The sequence below is a fragment of the Podarcis bocagei genome (assembly GCF_964188305.1).
Source record: "Podarcis bocagei genome assembly, chromosome: 1".
NCBI classification, from domain to species: domain Eukaryota; kingdom Metazoa; phylum Chordata; class Lepidosauria; order Squamata; family Lacertidae; genus Podarcis; species Podarcis bocagei.
The window spans coordinates 109,393,580-109,410,626 of record NC_138125.1 but is presented as its reverse complement, the minus strand read 5'-3'; the positions used below and the strand labels follow the sequence as shown (position 1 = coordinate 109,410,626).

General features: G+C 40.5%; 1 protein-coding gene across 6 annotated transcripts in view; it reads left to right on the top strand.

The window, feature by feature from the left end:
- CCDC148 (coiled-coil domain containing 148) overlaps positions 1 to 17,047 on the top strand; it is a gene marked incomplete at its 5' end in the record, with an annotated part of 106,305 nt that overhangs the window by 26,939 nt on the left and 62,319 nt on the right. For 5 of the 6 annotated variants that reach the window (XM_081187503.1, XM_081187499.1, XM_081187501.1 and 2 more), the window contains 3 exons: positions 8,705 to 8,767; positions 10,098 to 10,219; positions 16,725 to 16,828. In XM_081187503.1, the coding sequence (XP_081043629.1) occupies positions 8,713 to 8,767; positions 10,098 to 10,219; positions 16,725 to 16,828 (281 nt within the window). Of the gene's footprint in view, positions 1 to 7,893; positions 8,034 to 8,704; positions 8,768 to 10,097; positions 10,220 to 16,724; positions 16,829 to 17,047 lie in introns of those variants that run through there. The other variant, XM_081187504.1, reaches the window with a different exon arrangement.

The window sequence follows — 17,047 nt, the reverse complement described above, 5'->3', positions numbered from 1 at the left end:
CTAAATGAAATCATCATTACTTAAGATGGTATCAGACCAAAAGTTAATTCCTCTGAAGTACTCTTTGCAATGAAGTTGCGGCCAGTGTGGGCTTTACAAGGAATTGCTTAAGGATTAAATTGCAAAATACATTTGGTACCATAAATGGAGAAATTACTAGGACTATGAGCAAAATGGTCTTTCAAGTATATCTTGCAAAGAAGAGAGATAAGTACAGTTTAAGAACAAAGTATGTTAATGCTGGGCCAAAGGGTACTTTAAAGCTATTACCAAACATGTTGAGACTAAAACAGAGAATTCAGTCCTGTTGGTGAACTGGGTATAAATTAACTCTTTACAATGGGTTTAAAATACCCAAAGAAGTAAAACGTGCTGCAACTCTGTTTCTTTCATAAGAAATTAGGGAGATTCTTTATGTTCTAAACATCTCAGTTAAGCATTATGTGTGGAAAGGTCTCTTCAAGCTTTGAGATAAATTACAAAATAAAAGGTGACATTTCCCAAAGCACAGAAGTCATTTATAAACATGATCCCATGCTTATATGACTGTAATTACAATTAAGATTATACGTGTTATAGTGGAGGGTGAGGAGGCTTATTATTAAAAATGGGTTTATATGTTATATATTGAGAGACTGTGTGAATTATTGTTGTATTTGGTTGGCTTTGCCATCAACCACTCAAAGTTGCTTAATTGGAAAAACTAAAATTCATATAGATGTTATTACTGTCACAAGTTTATGGGGGAAACCCATTCACTGCCAGTACCAAGAACTGTTTTGTGGAAGGAAAATGTTTTAGGTGAATTCCTGAAAGTATTTGCTCAGTTCCACATTTATTGTGACAAACATATCTGCTGCATGCACTCCAGTTCTGTTCTGCTGTTTCCTCCAGCAAATAAGTAAAATGAGGATTGGCATAGCCAATATATACATACGTCTGGGAACTCTGTTCCAATCTGGGTTCCAATATGTGTGCATACGGTGTTTAAAGCTGCACGTACACACATGAGTTGAAATAACTAAATTCAAAGCCAGCAGCCAAAGTTTCAAACAAAATTGTTTTCTCTGATCATTGAAATACAAAATGTATTATGATAGCACTAATTAAAATCCAACAATTAAACTTTTCTCTCTCTAGAGATCACATATGCCAGAGGGCCCTTTTGAATGTTGAGGGAGTGCTGGGAGTGTGACATGACACAAAATGGCTGCCATTGGGGGAGTGTGGCATACAGCAAAATGAGAGAGAGGGCAGTCATGGTGAAGCTTTCCCCATAACAATGTGAGAAAAGCCTTAACCTGTTTAATTTTTGTCTAGAAAATAAGACAGAAGCAGGAAAAATGCATTAAAGGGGAGGGAGACCCATTGCCTCATGTCCAAACAACTCTCTCATCAGTCATAGCTCTAACTTAAGATTTTGGCTAAAAACACAGACAGGAAGGAGCAACCATACTGGCTTATTTCACATAAATTACTTAGAAGAGTATCTGCACATTTTGCTTCATAGAATCATAGAATAACTTTATAGAGTAATGCGGGACACGGGTTGCGGCGTGGTCTAAACCACTGAGCCTCTTGGGCTTGCCAATCAGAAGGTCAGTGGTTCGAATCCCTGCAACGGGGTGAGCTCCCGTTGCTCGGTCCCTGCTCCTGCCAACCTCACAGTTTGAAAGCACGCCAGTTCAAGTAGATAAATGGGTACCGCTGCGGCGGGAAGGTAAATGGTGTTTCCATGCGCTTTGGCTTTGTGTTGCACCCAAAGCGTTTTAGTCATGCTGGCCACATGACCCAGAAAGCTGTTTGTTGACAAACACTGGCTCCCTTGGCCTGAAAGCGAGGTCAACACCGCACCCCATAGTCACCTTTGACTAGACTTAACCATCCAGGGGTCCTTTACCTTTTTTACCTTTAAAGAGTTAGAGACTTTTTTTTTTTTAAGTAAAGCTCAGAGTCTGGGGCCACTAGGTGTACATATGAAGTGGGTGCTAGGTTGACAGCCCTTGTGCAGTAAGTGGAAACAGAGATGCTGAGTTTTGATGGCTATGTAACCAAAATGGGACCAATGAGAAGCAAAAGGGAGGTGTCAGCATGCTTGGGGGAAACCCAGGGTTTTCAGAAGTAGATATAATCGAAGAGTTCTATGAGGGCAAAAATCTAAAAATAGATAAGTGCAAACTAAGTATGCTCCTTGGCCCCAGAATGTTGAGTGTCTCTTATAGAAGGAACAGGGAAATACATGGCAAAACTGGGTTGAAGAAACTAAAAGGAAATATCCTGATAGAAGGCATGGCTTGGCAGTTGGAATCACAAGCAGGACCACACCACACTGTCCCTTTATGTTACAAGTCCCACTTGTAGTATTCTATTTCCTATACAGTGGTACCTCAGGTGAAGTACTTAATTCGTTCCGGAGGTCCGTACTTAACCTGAAACTGTTCTTAACCTGAAGCACCACTTTAGCTAATGGGGCCTCCTGCTGCCGCCGTGCCGCCGGAGCACGATTTCTGTTCTCATCCAAAAGCAAAGTTCTTAACCTGAAGCACTATTTCTGGCTTAGCGGAGTCTGTAATCTGAAGCATATGTAACCTGAAGCGTATGTAACTTGAGATACCACTATACAGTGGTACCTCGGTTTTTGAATGTCTCCATTGATGAACGTTTCGGAACTCAAACGCCCAAAACCCGGAAGTAAATGCTTCCATTTTAGAACGCCCCTCGGAAGTCGAACAGCTTCTGCTGTGGTACCACCGTATTTTTCTCAATTTTCTCTGTAAATTTGCATACCGCCCGTTGCACCTCGGTTTTCGAACATTGCGGAAGTCAAATGGTCTTCCGGAACGGATTATGTTCGAAAACCGAGGTTCCACTGTATTGCATATTTATTCTTTATCCAGCCAGAATTATACAGACATATACTACAGAGAGCACATGCTTACAAAATTCCAGAGTAAATTTGCCAGCTGCATTTCAGTGATGGTCCTATTAAACGGCATGATTGCAGTTCACAGTGAGAGACCATGTTTTAGTCATACAATATTTTCCTTTTATGTTGGCTTCTGCCAGAAACAACACCCTGTAGTACTACATCCTCTGTCCTGTCCGAAATGCACGACATGGTTACATTACGCTGCTTGTTTCTCTTTCAACTTTCTCAGTGGTTGCAGCTTTTCGTGGGTGAACTCTCAGTGGTGCTGTCATGTCATGTGTTATGCAGTATTAGATGTTATAAGGGAAGGGAAGTAGACAGGGGCTAGTGTTTCTAGTAGCATCCATGAATCCTCCATATCATGTAGTTCTGATATAATGATAACTTGTTCCTAATAGTGCTATTTATCTAGAAAAAGAGGTGCTCACCATGAACACCTCCCTTGTTCCCTTATGGTAATGGTGCCACTCTGAGAGGTGCCAGAACTGAGTTCTGGTGAGTTCTGGCTGAAAAAAAAGCCCTGCTAATAGGGACTCTAATTTTAAAAACCATTGAAACTGTTCACCGTCAGAGTAGCTCCATTGCACAAACAGAAGTCCTTGTGCTCATAGACCTTCCCCCTACTTTCCCTCTTCCTGCGCTTCCCCATGCCATCCCCAAATCTGCTCCGGAGACTTGGCAAAATCCCTAGAACACCTTCAGGGAGTGTGCTGGGGGAAACAAGCAAAGGAGGAAAAGTTCTGTTGCACAGCCACCAGCCAGAAGTCTTTTTGCAAACGGAACAACTTTATTACATACTGTCCATTGGTTTTGTCACATGACTTAATAAGAATGTGAACTGCTTTTCTTGCTGTCTGAATTGTTGAATCACAGGCCTGTCACTCAGCTACCCATGCTGCTGTAAGCATAGAGGTTACTCTGACACAGCTCTCTGTGAAAGCAAAACCCACATTCTTTATACAAAATAGTTGTGCAATGCTTAGTGAGAATCAAGGGTTTTTAAAAATTACTCTGAATATGATCAACACTCCCGTGAGGGAGCACTCCTTTAAGGTTTCCTGTTGGAATTTCCTCTTTCTGCCACCAGCTAAGGACTGGATAATGTATCCACAAGTCAACAGCAAGCCATCCATTGTTACATTGTCGGTGAGGAGCTTGCCAACTAGCAAAGCAGCAGAAAGACGCGAGTGTGTGACACGTTTCACATCTAATCTTTCTAAGGAATTCTGAGGTCGCTTTGTGCTCTTTCCCATCCAAATGGGATTTAAAGTTGGTTTTGAGTAGAGTTAAGATTTAATTATTGCACAGATTTTATATTTGAATATTCTTATTAGCATATAAAGGATGACCTACTATAGAGCAGCACAGAACATCTGTTTCATTGGCTCAACCTTTAAACTTGCAGAATTATAATGGCTCCCGTTTGCCATCTGGACAGCTTTAAACCAGCCTAACCAAAAAAAATTTTTTTCTAAATCCAGCTAATTAATTTTAGTTCGGTCTCTATCCTTGGCAATGAGGAATTTGCTATAAAGCTTATTTAAATATATTAGCAAATGCAGATGAGATATGATCTTGTTCCTTTTAGGAGAGTTGGCAGGCTTGCTGTTAGCAAATAAGGGTTTTACTTGTAGCAAGTGGGAGAGTTGTCACTTTCTCTTTGTTTTACATTGGCACTATCTACTTGAGATTATTTTTTTTAAAAGGTAGGTGTGTTCAGAGGTAGTTATTAGAGAATATTATGTACAAAAGCCAGCAATTTAGATAAAACATGTTTGGGGTTTATTGTGACCATACTCTTTAAATGCATTGATTCAAGATTCAATTCCAAAACGTGTAGCATTTATAGTACAGTCCTATAGTGCAGTAAGCCCCACTGATTTCAGTTAATCATAGACAAGTGAATGCATGGTTTATTTTAGGAAATATACACCCCACCATTCCATTATGTTTGCATTGCTTGAGGGTAGCTACAACAATTAAAAACAAAAGATCTTAAAAGTGGAAATGGACTTAGCACATAAAACAAAGTTAAAAAATTCCTTCCAGTAGCACCTTAAAGACCAACTAAGTTAGTTCTCGGTATGAGCTTTCGTGTGCATGCACACTTCTTCAGATACACTGAGTGTATCTGAAGAAGTGTATCTGAAGAAGTGTATCTGAAGAGTGTATCCTGAAGAAGTGTGCATGCACACGAAAGCTCATACCAAGAACTAACTTAGTTGGTCTTTAAGGTGCTACTGGAAGGAATTTTTTTATTTTGACATAAAACAAAGGTCTGCCTGAATCTTCTACATGCTTGCCATATCCTGGAATTTTAAACTAATAGGTTGAGAGGGAGTAAGAAAGGGGGCCCAAGGGATAAGGTATTCTACAATCTGAGGATGCCCTCTCTCTTCTTCCAGCCAATTGTGCCTAAGCCCTGGGCAGGACTTAGTGATGGGGTTCTCTGGTAGAACTCAGGGAGTGAACAGGCTGGTAGACAGGAAGACTGTCTCCAGGTAGCCCTGATGCAATTCCTATAGGGCTTCACAGGTTAATCTTCAGTACTTAAAATTGTATCTGCAAACAAATTGTTACAGAAGAGGACCAATTATGTATCATTGCTGCTGCATTTTGTACAAACTGAAGGTTCTGAAGACTCTTCACAGGCAGGGTGTAGTAATACAGTCTGAATGTAGTGAATGCATGAGTTACTCTGTCTAGATCTATCTTCTCTCTCTTTTTTAAAAAAGATATTTATTAAAAGTTTAATAGTTACAGAAAAAAGAAGAAAGAAACAGTAAAAAGTTCACAATACATCAAAAATAAAGAGAAAAAACAAAAAAACAATACAACAAAACAAGAAAAGCAAAAACATTTAAAAAACACATCCAATATCTCTATATCTCTACCTTTCATTTACTTGTATCATCGACCTCCTCACACCTCCCTTTTTTGTATTCTTGTTCAATTAGCTATTTCAGCAAATCCTTTCCATCTTTCTCAATTTTTGTTCTATAATTTATCTTAACACAATCTGACCTTAAATTTTACACTTTGGCCCATTAACAATCTATTTTTACTTAGTTCTTTATAACATTTCTGTAACTTCATTCCAGCATCCTTCTAACATTCATTAATTTTACAATATTTCTGTAAATATACTTTGAATTTTTTCCAATCTTCTTCCACTGACTCTTCTCCCTGGTCTCGGATTCTGCCAGTCATTTCCGCCAATTCCATGTAGTCCATCAGCTTCATCTGCCATTCTTCCTGGGTGGATAAATCTTGTGTCTTCCAGTGCTTTGCAATGAGTATTCTTGCTGCTGTTGTAGCATACATAAAAAAAGTTCTATCCTTCTTTGGCACCAATTGGCCGACCATGCCCAGGAGAAAGGCCTCTGGTTTCTTCAGGAAGGTATATTTACATACCTTTTTCATTTCATTATAAATCATCTCCCAGAAGTTCTTAATCCTTGGGCATGTCCACCAAAGGTGAAAGAATGTACCTTCAGTCTCCTTACATTTCCAACATTTGTTATCAGGCAAATGGTAGATTTTTGCAAGCTTGACTGGTGTTATGTACCACCTATAGATCATTTTCATTAGATTCTCTCTTAAGGCATTACATGCCGTAAACTTCATACCTGTGGCCCATAACTGTTCCCAGTCAGCCATCATAATGTTATGTCCAACATCTTGTGCCCATTTGATCATAGCAGATTTCACCGTTTCATCCTGAGTATTCCATTTCAACAACAAGTTATACATTCTTGACAAATTCTTAACTTTGGGGTCTAACAATTCTGTTTCCAATTTTGATTTTTCCACCTGGAAGCCTAATTTTTTGTCCAAATTATATGCCTCCATTATTTGATAATAATGGAGCCAGTCTCGCACTCTGTTTTTTAATTTTTCAAAGCTCTGCAGTTTTAGTCTATCTCCCTCTTGCTCCAGAATTTCCCAATACTTCGGCCATTTGGCCTCCATATTGAGTTTTTTCTGAGCCTTTGCTTCCATTGGTGACAGCCATCTCGGGGTTTTATTTTCTAACAGGTCTTTGTATCTTATCCAGACATTAAACAGTGCTTTCCTGACAATATGGTTTTTAAACGCTTTATGTGCTTTAACCTTGCCATACCACAGATATGCATGCCAACCAAATACATTGTTAAAACCTTCCAAATCTAACACATCAGTATTTTCAAGAAGCATCCATTCTCTCAGCCAACAAAAAGCGGTTGATTCATAATAAAGTTTAAGGTCTGGCAGGGCAAATCCACCTCTTTCTTTAGCATCAGTTAATATCTTAAATTTTATACGAGGCTTCTTGCCCTGCCAGACAAATCTAGAGATATCTCTCTGCCACTTCTTGAAACAGTCCATTTTGTCCAAAATTTGCAATGTTTGAAACAGAAACAGCATTCTTAGCAATACATTCATTTTTATCACAGCAATTCGACCTAACAACGGTAACTTCAAATTTGACCATATTTCTAAGTCCTTTTTCACTTCAGTTCAACATTTTTCATAATTATCCTTAAATAAATTCACATTCTTAGCGGTCATATTAACCCCTAAATATTTCACTTTCTTAACCAGTGTTAATCCTGTCTCCTTCTGAAACTTATCTCTCTTGATCTCAGTTAGATTTTTCTGTAAAACCTTAGTTTTCATCTTGTTCAACTTAAACCCTGCTACCTGACCAAATTCTTGAATCAGTTCCAGAACTCTTTTAGTACTAGATTCTGGTTCCTGTAAAGTCAATACCAAATCATCAGCAAATGCTTTCAGTTTGTACTGTTTGGCTCCCACTTGTATACCTTTTACCAGTTGGTCCTTTCTAATCATATTTAGCAAAACCTCCAGGACCGATATAAAAAGCAATGGAGAAATTGGGCAACCTTGTCGTGTTCCTTTTGTCTAGCTCTATCTTCTCAGGAATGGGAATAGCTGGTACACGACCAGCCTAAGCTGCATAGACACCCTTGGCCACAGCTACTCTCTGGACATCCAGAGGCAAAGCCAGATTCAGGAGCACTCCCAAACTGATTTTCAAGAGGAGTGCTCCCTCATCCAAAACCAGCTGAATCTCAGTTAAATCAATATCTCTCCTGACCAGGTGTGTATCTGTTTGGTCTGGATTAAGCTCAGTTTATTAGCCCACATCCAGACCATTATTTGACCCATTGTTTCGCCTGCACATTCAGCTGAAGAAAACCCAGATTCATAAATCCACAAACAGAAAGTAGTCTCTGGTTGGTGGTATAACCTTAGTAGCATGGGATATGAGAAACTTTTGTTTACATGCTTGCTTCCTTGCAAGTGCAAGTAGCTTTATAGCTTTTATTTAGCATTGGATTGTAATGTCAGTGCAAATTACTGTGCTTCACAGTATTTGATTCCCACATGGTTACTAGGGTTGTGCATGTATGCACATGTACTTGGGAGTACATGGCTTTCTGGATTCAGTGGGAGTTGTGGCCCAGGAAATATTAGTAGAATCAAACTGAAAGTCATTTTAAAACAAACAGTTCTTAATTATGCAAGTATAACATTACCTTTGATTGTACTTTTATAAGCTTTATCCTTAAAAAAAAAATGCAGTAAAATATACATGGCTGCTGTAATATTTGTCCTTAGAATCCGTTTCATATGATGAGCAATGTGAAATTCTATGAACAGGGTACACACTAGACAAAGAAACCCCTATACAAAAAACATATGAATGTGACTCTCTCTTTCTAAAGTATTGTCCCAGTCTTATAAATAATTTGCTTTTTTGTTCAACAGGTGTTAAGATGAGTGGAAGGGACCTTCGAGGATTTACTACATCTCCCAGAAGTAGCGATATAGGTAGACTTTTAAAATTCATTTCAATGTTCCATTTCCACTGTTTGTGTCACAGCTTGCCTTGCTCATTATTAGTCAGCTGTATTAGTTACACAGAGATTATTACATAGAGTTTATGTGGAGTCCATGATTTATGAGATTTATCCTATAATTCTATGCTCTGGCTTCTAGGAAACTTAGCTGACATTCCTTGATGAAGTTGTTCCTACTTTTGTGGGTGGGTATTTGCTTCCCACAGTGGCAGCAGTCAGCCTCTCTCTGTGATGGACAGAGGCATCATGGGGTTTGGCAGGAGTCCTGCTCTTGCAACATTTAGCAGGGGAAGGACCATAGTTTAGGTGTACAGCATCTGCTTTGCATGCAGAAGGTCCCAGGTTCCATCCCCAGCATCTACAAGTAGGGTTGGGAGAGAACCATACCTGGAATCCGGAAAAGTCATTGCTAGTCAGTGTAATGGTAAAGGTAAAGGAACCCTGGATGGTTAAGTCCAGGCAAAGGCAACTATGGGGTGCGGTGCTCATCTCGCTTTCAGGCTGAGGCAGACGGTGTTTGTCCACAGACAGCTTTTCGGGTCACGTGGCCAGCATGACTAAACAGCTTCTGGCTCAACGGAACACCATGACGGAAGCCAGAACGCACAGAAACACTGTTTACCTTCCTGCCACAGCAGTACCTATTTATCTTCTTGCACTGGCCTGCTTTCGAACTGCTAGGTTGGCGGGAGCTGGGACAGAGCAATGGGAGCTCACTCTGGGGATTTAAAATGCCAACCTTCCAATCGGCAAGCCCAAGAGGTTCAGTGGTTTAGACTACAGCGCCACCCGCGTCCCTGCTAGTCAGTGTAGACAGTAGTGAGCTAGATGGATCAATGATCTGATTCAGCATAAGGCAGCTGCCTATGTTCTTTATATTCTAATTAGCAGATAGTTAAGTGCCATGCAAGCCACTGTCTCAGTGACCCAAATGGCGGTTACCTTTTTCCTTCTTGCAAGCAGAGGTCCATACTGAGCCTGCAAGCTTGAACTGATAGGCACTTTAATACGTAACAGTTCATTGCTTAGGTGATTATTGATATTTCTCTAGCTTCACAGGCCTGGCACTTCAGTTCAAGTGTTGGGTCGCTGAGACAGTGGCTTGCATGAAATATTTATTTGTATTTTTCAGGGGAAAAACCAAAAGCGTCATGTGTTGTCTTTCCTATTCATGTTTTGTTATAATTGCAGTGGAGTAACTTTGTTTTTAAAAGAGAAAGTTCTTTTGTTCTCATTGTGTTTCAAAACATATACTGGCTGGAGACTTTATTCATGTTTGAATTGTTTCATGCTTCAACTAGAAAGCTTGGTGGTTCGTATGAAAAATGGCCTTAAGAGTTCCAAGTATAAACCTGTTGACTACGAGCAGTTACTTGCAATGACTGAAGCCAAGAAATTGGAATCTGCTAACATTCTATTAAAGGTAAGTGTTGTGATTTCTGATGGATGTAGAATGCAGCTTTAGATGTTGAGGGTGAAAGTGTCATAGGAGCTGGTGGTTGATGTATGCACAAGGAGATTCTGCTGTCCATACGTAAAGGTACTGAAAAAATATATAAAGTGAGTAATGATGGCTAGATATTGGGTAACAGAATTAACTGTTAAATGACTAACTGCAAAGGGGCCAAGTTTACTTCTCATGGCTTGTTTACAGGAGTGAGGTGGGCATGATTTGAGCAGCCACACATTGTGTTTGTGGTTTGGCTTAGTGCTAAACCTAAAGCTGCAATAGTACGGATATAGTCATTGTTGTCTTCTGTGATGAAAGGGTTTCTGTCTCTTAATACTAGCAAAGAGCTGCTAAGCCCAATGCTATGGGGTCTAGATCTAAGGCTCTATAATAGTGTGAGGGGTATTTTGTCATCCAGCAGCTCACCTGGGAACAGTTGCTACTCTCCCTGGATGAGCAGGGAAGTAGCAAATTGCAAAACTGTTTTGCAACTGTTTTTACAAAGCCGATTAATATGTGGTGGTAGCCCACAAGGTTTCGGCAGGTGGAAAGGCCTTGACAGACCAGATACATTCCCATCCTTATGTCTTATGTTTCCTGCCTTGTATTAAACTGTAGCAACAGCAGAACATAATGGCTAGGGTGTGCATAACTGTAAAATTATTCACCATCATTTTTATAGATAGAACATGTAGCTGAAGGTAAAATGAACAGTGTTCTCGTGAGTTGCTTTGAACACAAACATTAGATTTAGATGGCAATCTTATATACACTTAACTTGGGAGGAAGCTCTGTTGAACTCAAAATGGCTTGCTTCTGAGTCAATGTGTACAGAATTTCTCTGTTAGCTGATTTTATTTTGTAGTATTTTCCATACAGGTGGGACCTGCAACCAATTGTTGCAGTGTGCAGTGCTTCTGTTCAGGATTTCTGTCAGCTGGCCATGAACTTTTGCAGGGTACACTGCTCCATTCTTCATCCCTCGCAGGTTTCCCATTCCCTACCCCAATAGTGAGTCACAATTCTAGTACTTGGGTATCTGGGCACATAAAAATGTGGTTCAAGGTTGCCAGTGTAAGTCTGACAGTCTTACAAGCACAGCAGATACTCGCACACCTCCAATGTTAGGATCATCCCATCATAGCAACAGCTTTGGTGGGCCCAATAAGACACAGGAATACCATTCAAACGTCTGTGTAGGCACTGGGAATGGCTTAGGAAAGAGGGAATCTGTAGACTGGAGCTGCTTGGCTGGCCCAGGAACTTCATATGCTGCAGCAAAATTGTGGTTGGTTTTTTTTAAGAGTATGCCTGTGGTTTTTAAAATGTCATGTGGGTTACAGTTAGGTGGTTCTTCCTGCTTGCTAAGAGGGTGTTGTGTTAGCTGTTAGAGCAGAAAAAGACTTTTGGAGTCGTAGAGTAAAAATAATTGATAGAAATATGAACATAAGAAGAGGCCTACCTAGTCCAGCATCCTGTTCTCAAACTGGCCAACCAGCTACTTATGGGAAGACTGCAAACAGGACCTGAGTGCAACAGCCCTCTCCCCACTTGTGTTCCTCAGCAAGCGGGATATAGAGTCAAACTTACTCTGATACTGAAGGCAGTACAGTCATACCTTGGGTTAAAGACACTTCAGGTTGACCGTTTTCAGGTTGCGTCCCGCGGTGACCCAGAAGTATCGGAACGGGTTACTTCTGGGTTTCGCCGCTCATGCATGCGCAGACGCGGCGAATTGCGACCTGCGCACGCGCAGACGCGGGTTGCGTTCTGCTCATGATGCGAACGGGGCTCTGGAACGGATCCCATTCGCATCCAGAGGTACCACTGTACATAGGTTTCATAGCTAGTGTTAGAAACTGAGATATAAAAACTAGGAGCTAAATTGCACCTTAAACCTAGGTTATGTGCGCAACAACGCAATGTCCAGATGCTTTTTTTAAATAACAAGAATGCAAAGCTGAAAATGAATGAACTGCAGCTAAAACATTATGTTCATTTTTCACATGGTCTAGTCCTTCCCCTGCCCACCCCACTAATATTCTTAAGAGGGTCTCTTCTCCAGTCTTCAGAGAGTAGCTGGAAGTGGGGAGGCAGAAAAAGGTGCTCCTTTCCTTCCACTCTACAGTTTTAAAATGAAATCTTAGGCACAGTACTGCACCCAGAGCTCAGAAACTGCTCGCGCTAATGAAATTCGTTGTCGTAAGCTGCACCTAAATAATAATAATAACAATTATAATTATAATATTTAATTATTTATACATACATACATACATACATACATACATACATACATACCCCGCCCCTCTGGCTGGGTTTCCCCAGCCACTCTGGGAGGCTTCCAACAAAAATTAAAATACAATAGTCTATTAAACATTAAAAGCTTCCCTAAACAGGGAACAATAGGAGTTTCAAACACTGTTCATAGCTAGTAGCTATTGATAGCATTCTCTTCTGTGGCTTTGTCTAATCATATTTTTAAGCCATCAAATTGGTGGTTCTCACTACAACTTGTGGGGGGAAATTCCATGTGCTTTGTGAAAAAGTACTCTGCCTGTTCTGAATTTCGCACCATTCAGCTTCATTAATTGTCCACTGGTTCTCATATTATGAGAGAGTGAGAAAAACTTTCTCTGTCCATTTTCTGCACATGATGCATAATCTTTTACACCTGCTGACTGTTTCTGTAAACTAAGCCCCAGTTGCTGATTTGTTTCTGCCTCAGAACCATTCTGATTTCTTAATTTTTTCTATGTCTGCAAAAGCCTTTCTGAAGTGTGGCAGCCAGATCTGTAAACAGTATTCCAAATGCACAATATGTTTGTATAACAGTATTATGCTATTGGCAGTTTTATTTTCAATCCCTTTGCTACTGATCCCTACTATGGAATGTGCCATTTTCACAGCTGCTGCACACTGGCTGACATTTTCATTGGATGATCTGCCATGATTCCAAAATCTCTTCCCTGGTCAGTCACTGCCACTTCAGACCACAGAAGTGTGTATATGAAGTTAGGATTTTTTTGCCCCAATCTGAATCACTTTTCACTTGTTTCGATTGAGTATAATACTCATTCACTCAGTATGAAGAGATCCATTTGGAAATCCTCACATTTTTTTGTTCTTGCTACCCTAACACCAGCATACATGGCCACCTCACTTCTTGCCCCAACTCCAGATAATGTATGAACAAGTTAAAAAGCAGAGGCTTTCCATCCTTCCATTTTGAGAACTGACAATTTATTCCCATTCTCCTCTTTCTGTTCTTTAATCAGTAACTGTCCTCTTATTATATGGCTGCTAAGCTGACTCTGGAGTTTTTGGTGAGGGGCTTTATCAAAAGCTTTTTGAAATAAGTAAACAAACACATGGTGTCTCTCTCAAAATGTCTCTGGCACATCACGGGCAACCGTGCTTCATGGCGCTGATCCCATCAGTGCTGTTCGTTTTTTTGTAAGTGTACTAAAGCCATTATTCCTGGAAACTTTAATTTGCTGGTTCTGTTGGTTTTGTGCTTGTAGGGGCAAAGTACATATTATTTTTGATTTATACAAGCAAGAAAAGAGAAGGAGCTGGAAGCAACATTTGTGTCCAGATATATGGTTCTTTAGGAAGGCTTTTTAGGAATAGCCCCATATTTCTAGGCTTTTCCGTTTTTATTCTGCATTAGCCAAGGGGGTGAGAGAATGAGCTATGGTAAGGGACACACTTCAAATTAGACAGTATTTTCCTGTTTCCATTCATAGTTCTTGGCATTTGCCAGTCATGTGACTGTGTCCCAAGATTGTGTACCTCTGAGAACGAGTTGCCATGAATCACGAGTGGGAGAGAACTATTGTGCTCAAATCCTTCTTGTGGATTTCCCATAGGCATCTAGTCAGCCAGTGTGAGGACAGAAAGCTAGTCCTAGGATCATGTGCTGTAGAAAAAGAATATGCCTGGTTGTTTTTTAAGGAGTGTGTCATTTTTAAAGCAACACTGGAAGTATAGAAAGGAGAGAGCGCGCAATAGAAAAGAGAGAGAGAGAGAGAGAGAGAGAGAGCAGTAGTCAAGTCACAGTGATAATGGAGAGCTCTAAGCATTTCCCCCCATGGGGAAAATAATGACATCACACTGTACTTTTGTTGGAACTGGAATGTGTCATTTCTGCAGATGCTCTGTTTGTTGCTTAAGCTGTAGAGTGCATACCGTATATCCTGCCAGGATTGGATGTGTTTTCACTGTCCCCATAAGCATCTCCCAATGGCTGCTGCAATTAGCTCTAGTACTCATGCCAGTTCACGCTGTTTCCCTTGCAAGTTGTCACTGATCCCCTCCCCGCCGGCTCTACAGACAGAGACATTACAGTCTGCATGAAAGATCAGCAGCGTCAGCACACTGAGAATCCTTGTGCCAAAGCAGAACGTACTTTTAAGCATGGACACAAAGATCCCAGCAGAAGAGTTGTGTTTCTGCTTTACAGCTGAATTGCCAAATCAGCACTGCAGGAAGTTCCTGGGTAGAAGGCAATGGTTTGGGGAGCTTTGCACAATCTCTACATGGTGCTTCCCACCCCATAGACAGGTCTGAATGCCAAATGCATTACCACATCTTTCCCGAGTAACACACTTCCACATGATGTTTCCAAGTGGAAAGCTGCTGTCATAATATGTTCAAGTGTGTGTGCACTTAATGTTTTGGATAATGTTTTGCTTTCTCTCATTCAAAAGAGCTGGTGTCACTAAGGTTACTTCTTACCGTCGACTTCTTCTGGAATGGATGTGGTAATGATAGTAATTACATCAGTATGCGATAAAAGGAGTGCAAAAAACCTATAGACTTGGCTTTGCCTATGATTCCAGATCCTGCAGGTCAGCAGTTCGAATCCCCGTGACGGAGTGAGCTCCTGGTGCTCGGTCCCTGCTCCTGCCCACCTAGCAGTTCAAAAGCACATCAAAGTTCAAGTAGATAAATAGGTACCGCTCCAGCGGGAAGGTAAACGGTGTCTCCGTGCGCTGCTCTGGTTCGCCAGAAGCGGCTTAGTCATGCTGGCCACATGACCCGGAAGCTGTACGCCGGCTTCCTCGGCCAGTAAAGTGAAATGAGCGCCACAACCCCAGAGTCATCCGTGACTAGACCTAATGGTCAGGGTTCCCTTTACCTTTGCCTTTACATATTGCTGTTTCCCCGCGGAAACCCTTTCATATATTTTATTATTAACTTTATACAATTCCACCCAATATTGTTGTTCTCTGTGCACTCGATAAAACTTTGAACAATGAAATACTATGGTAAGATCCAATATCGCACCACTGGATGTGACAGAATTCCCATTCTTCCTCTTGCCCCTCCATCCTAATTCATTCCAGAGGGCATCCCAACCCTTCTGATTTTGGAGGCATTCAGGGGAGGAAAGATAAGTCCTGTTTCTGCAGAGTGTGGTACAGTGGTTAACGTGCTGAACTAGGACCTTGGAGACCAGGGTTCAAATCACCACTCAGCCCTGAAGCCTGCTGGGTGGTCTTGGACCAGGACCATCATTAAGAGAGGGAGAAGCATGTGTACCATCTTAAGCTCTTTGGAGGAAACGTGGGATATTACTGTAATTAACCGATTTAAAAATAAAATATCATGAAATAAATTTCCAAGGAAGAGAGGAAAATAATAGATAACTAAATCATAATAATTATAAGCAGTGGTTTTGGTTTGAACAGCAGAATCACACATACACCATTACCATGCAGTAAATGTCAAAGTGCACATTTATAGATGGGATCCTGATTTATAGTTTTGATTTGAGTCAAAAGAAAAGCTGGAAATATTTAAGCCAGCTTTCCCCAACCTGGTGCCCAAAGATGATGTTGGCCTTAAAACTCCCATCAGCCCCAGGCATCATGACCAATCGTCAGGGATGATGGGAGCTGTAGTCCAAAACCTTTGGAATGCACAAGGTTGGAGAAGGCTGGTATAACCAACAACCGCTTAGTTATTGGTTACTTGCTTTATATAAGCGGGTTTTGTTTTGTTACACTGTTCTAAGTGTTTGGTTGGAAGACATATACCATGTTGGTATATTTATAGGCACGTTAAAAACAATATTTGGCTTTCTTTGAAATAGACATAAATTGGTTGTGAGTGAACAGGTAACTTATTATTACTTTCTTGGTTTCAACACATAAATAGTGGACTAGATTACTGACATTTGTGAGTTTTGTGTTACACTTGAATGGCAGCTGGTGGCTGGATGTGCAAAGCTGAGAGCAGCAGCTGGTACAGCATGAGGTAGATTGGGGCAGTGTATAAATGGCCTTTGTTTCTAGAACAAATTTCCTTTTAATTTAACTGTGGTTCTGATTATTCATGAGCCATTGACCTACAGGAGCAACCAGAGCCTTGTCTTTGAAGAAACAATTTTAGAGGCCCACAAAACTCATCTTATATTTATATAAAATTATAAATTTATTATACTTACTTTTTAAAAAAATAATCTTCTACCTAGATTAAAAAGACTGAACACGCTTCAAAAATCAACAAAGAACAAATGCTGCAGAAGCGGCATAATCAAGTGTGGTGGTCAGAGCACAAAAGACTGCATAGAAGCCGGTAAGAAGTGAGAAAGTTTGATCAAGCAATTCAGAAATTGATAGTACAAGGGTAAGGTGCAGCAGGCATAGCTTAACAGATATCTGTTAAAAGATAATTGAGCATATAATGGTTGGTGAATTTTAGCCTTCTGAAAACATACCAAATGGAAATATCTGTGTCATGTCAGAATTAGTCGGGGAGGGGAGATAGAAGATCTGATTTGCATACCACTTCTGG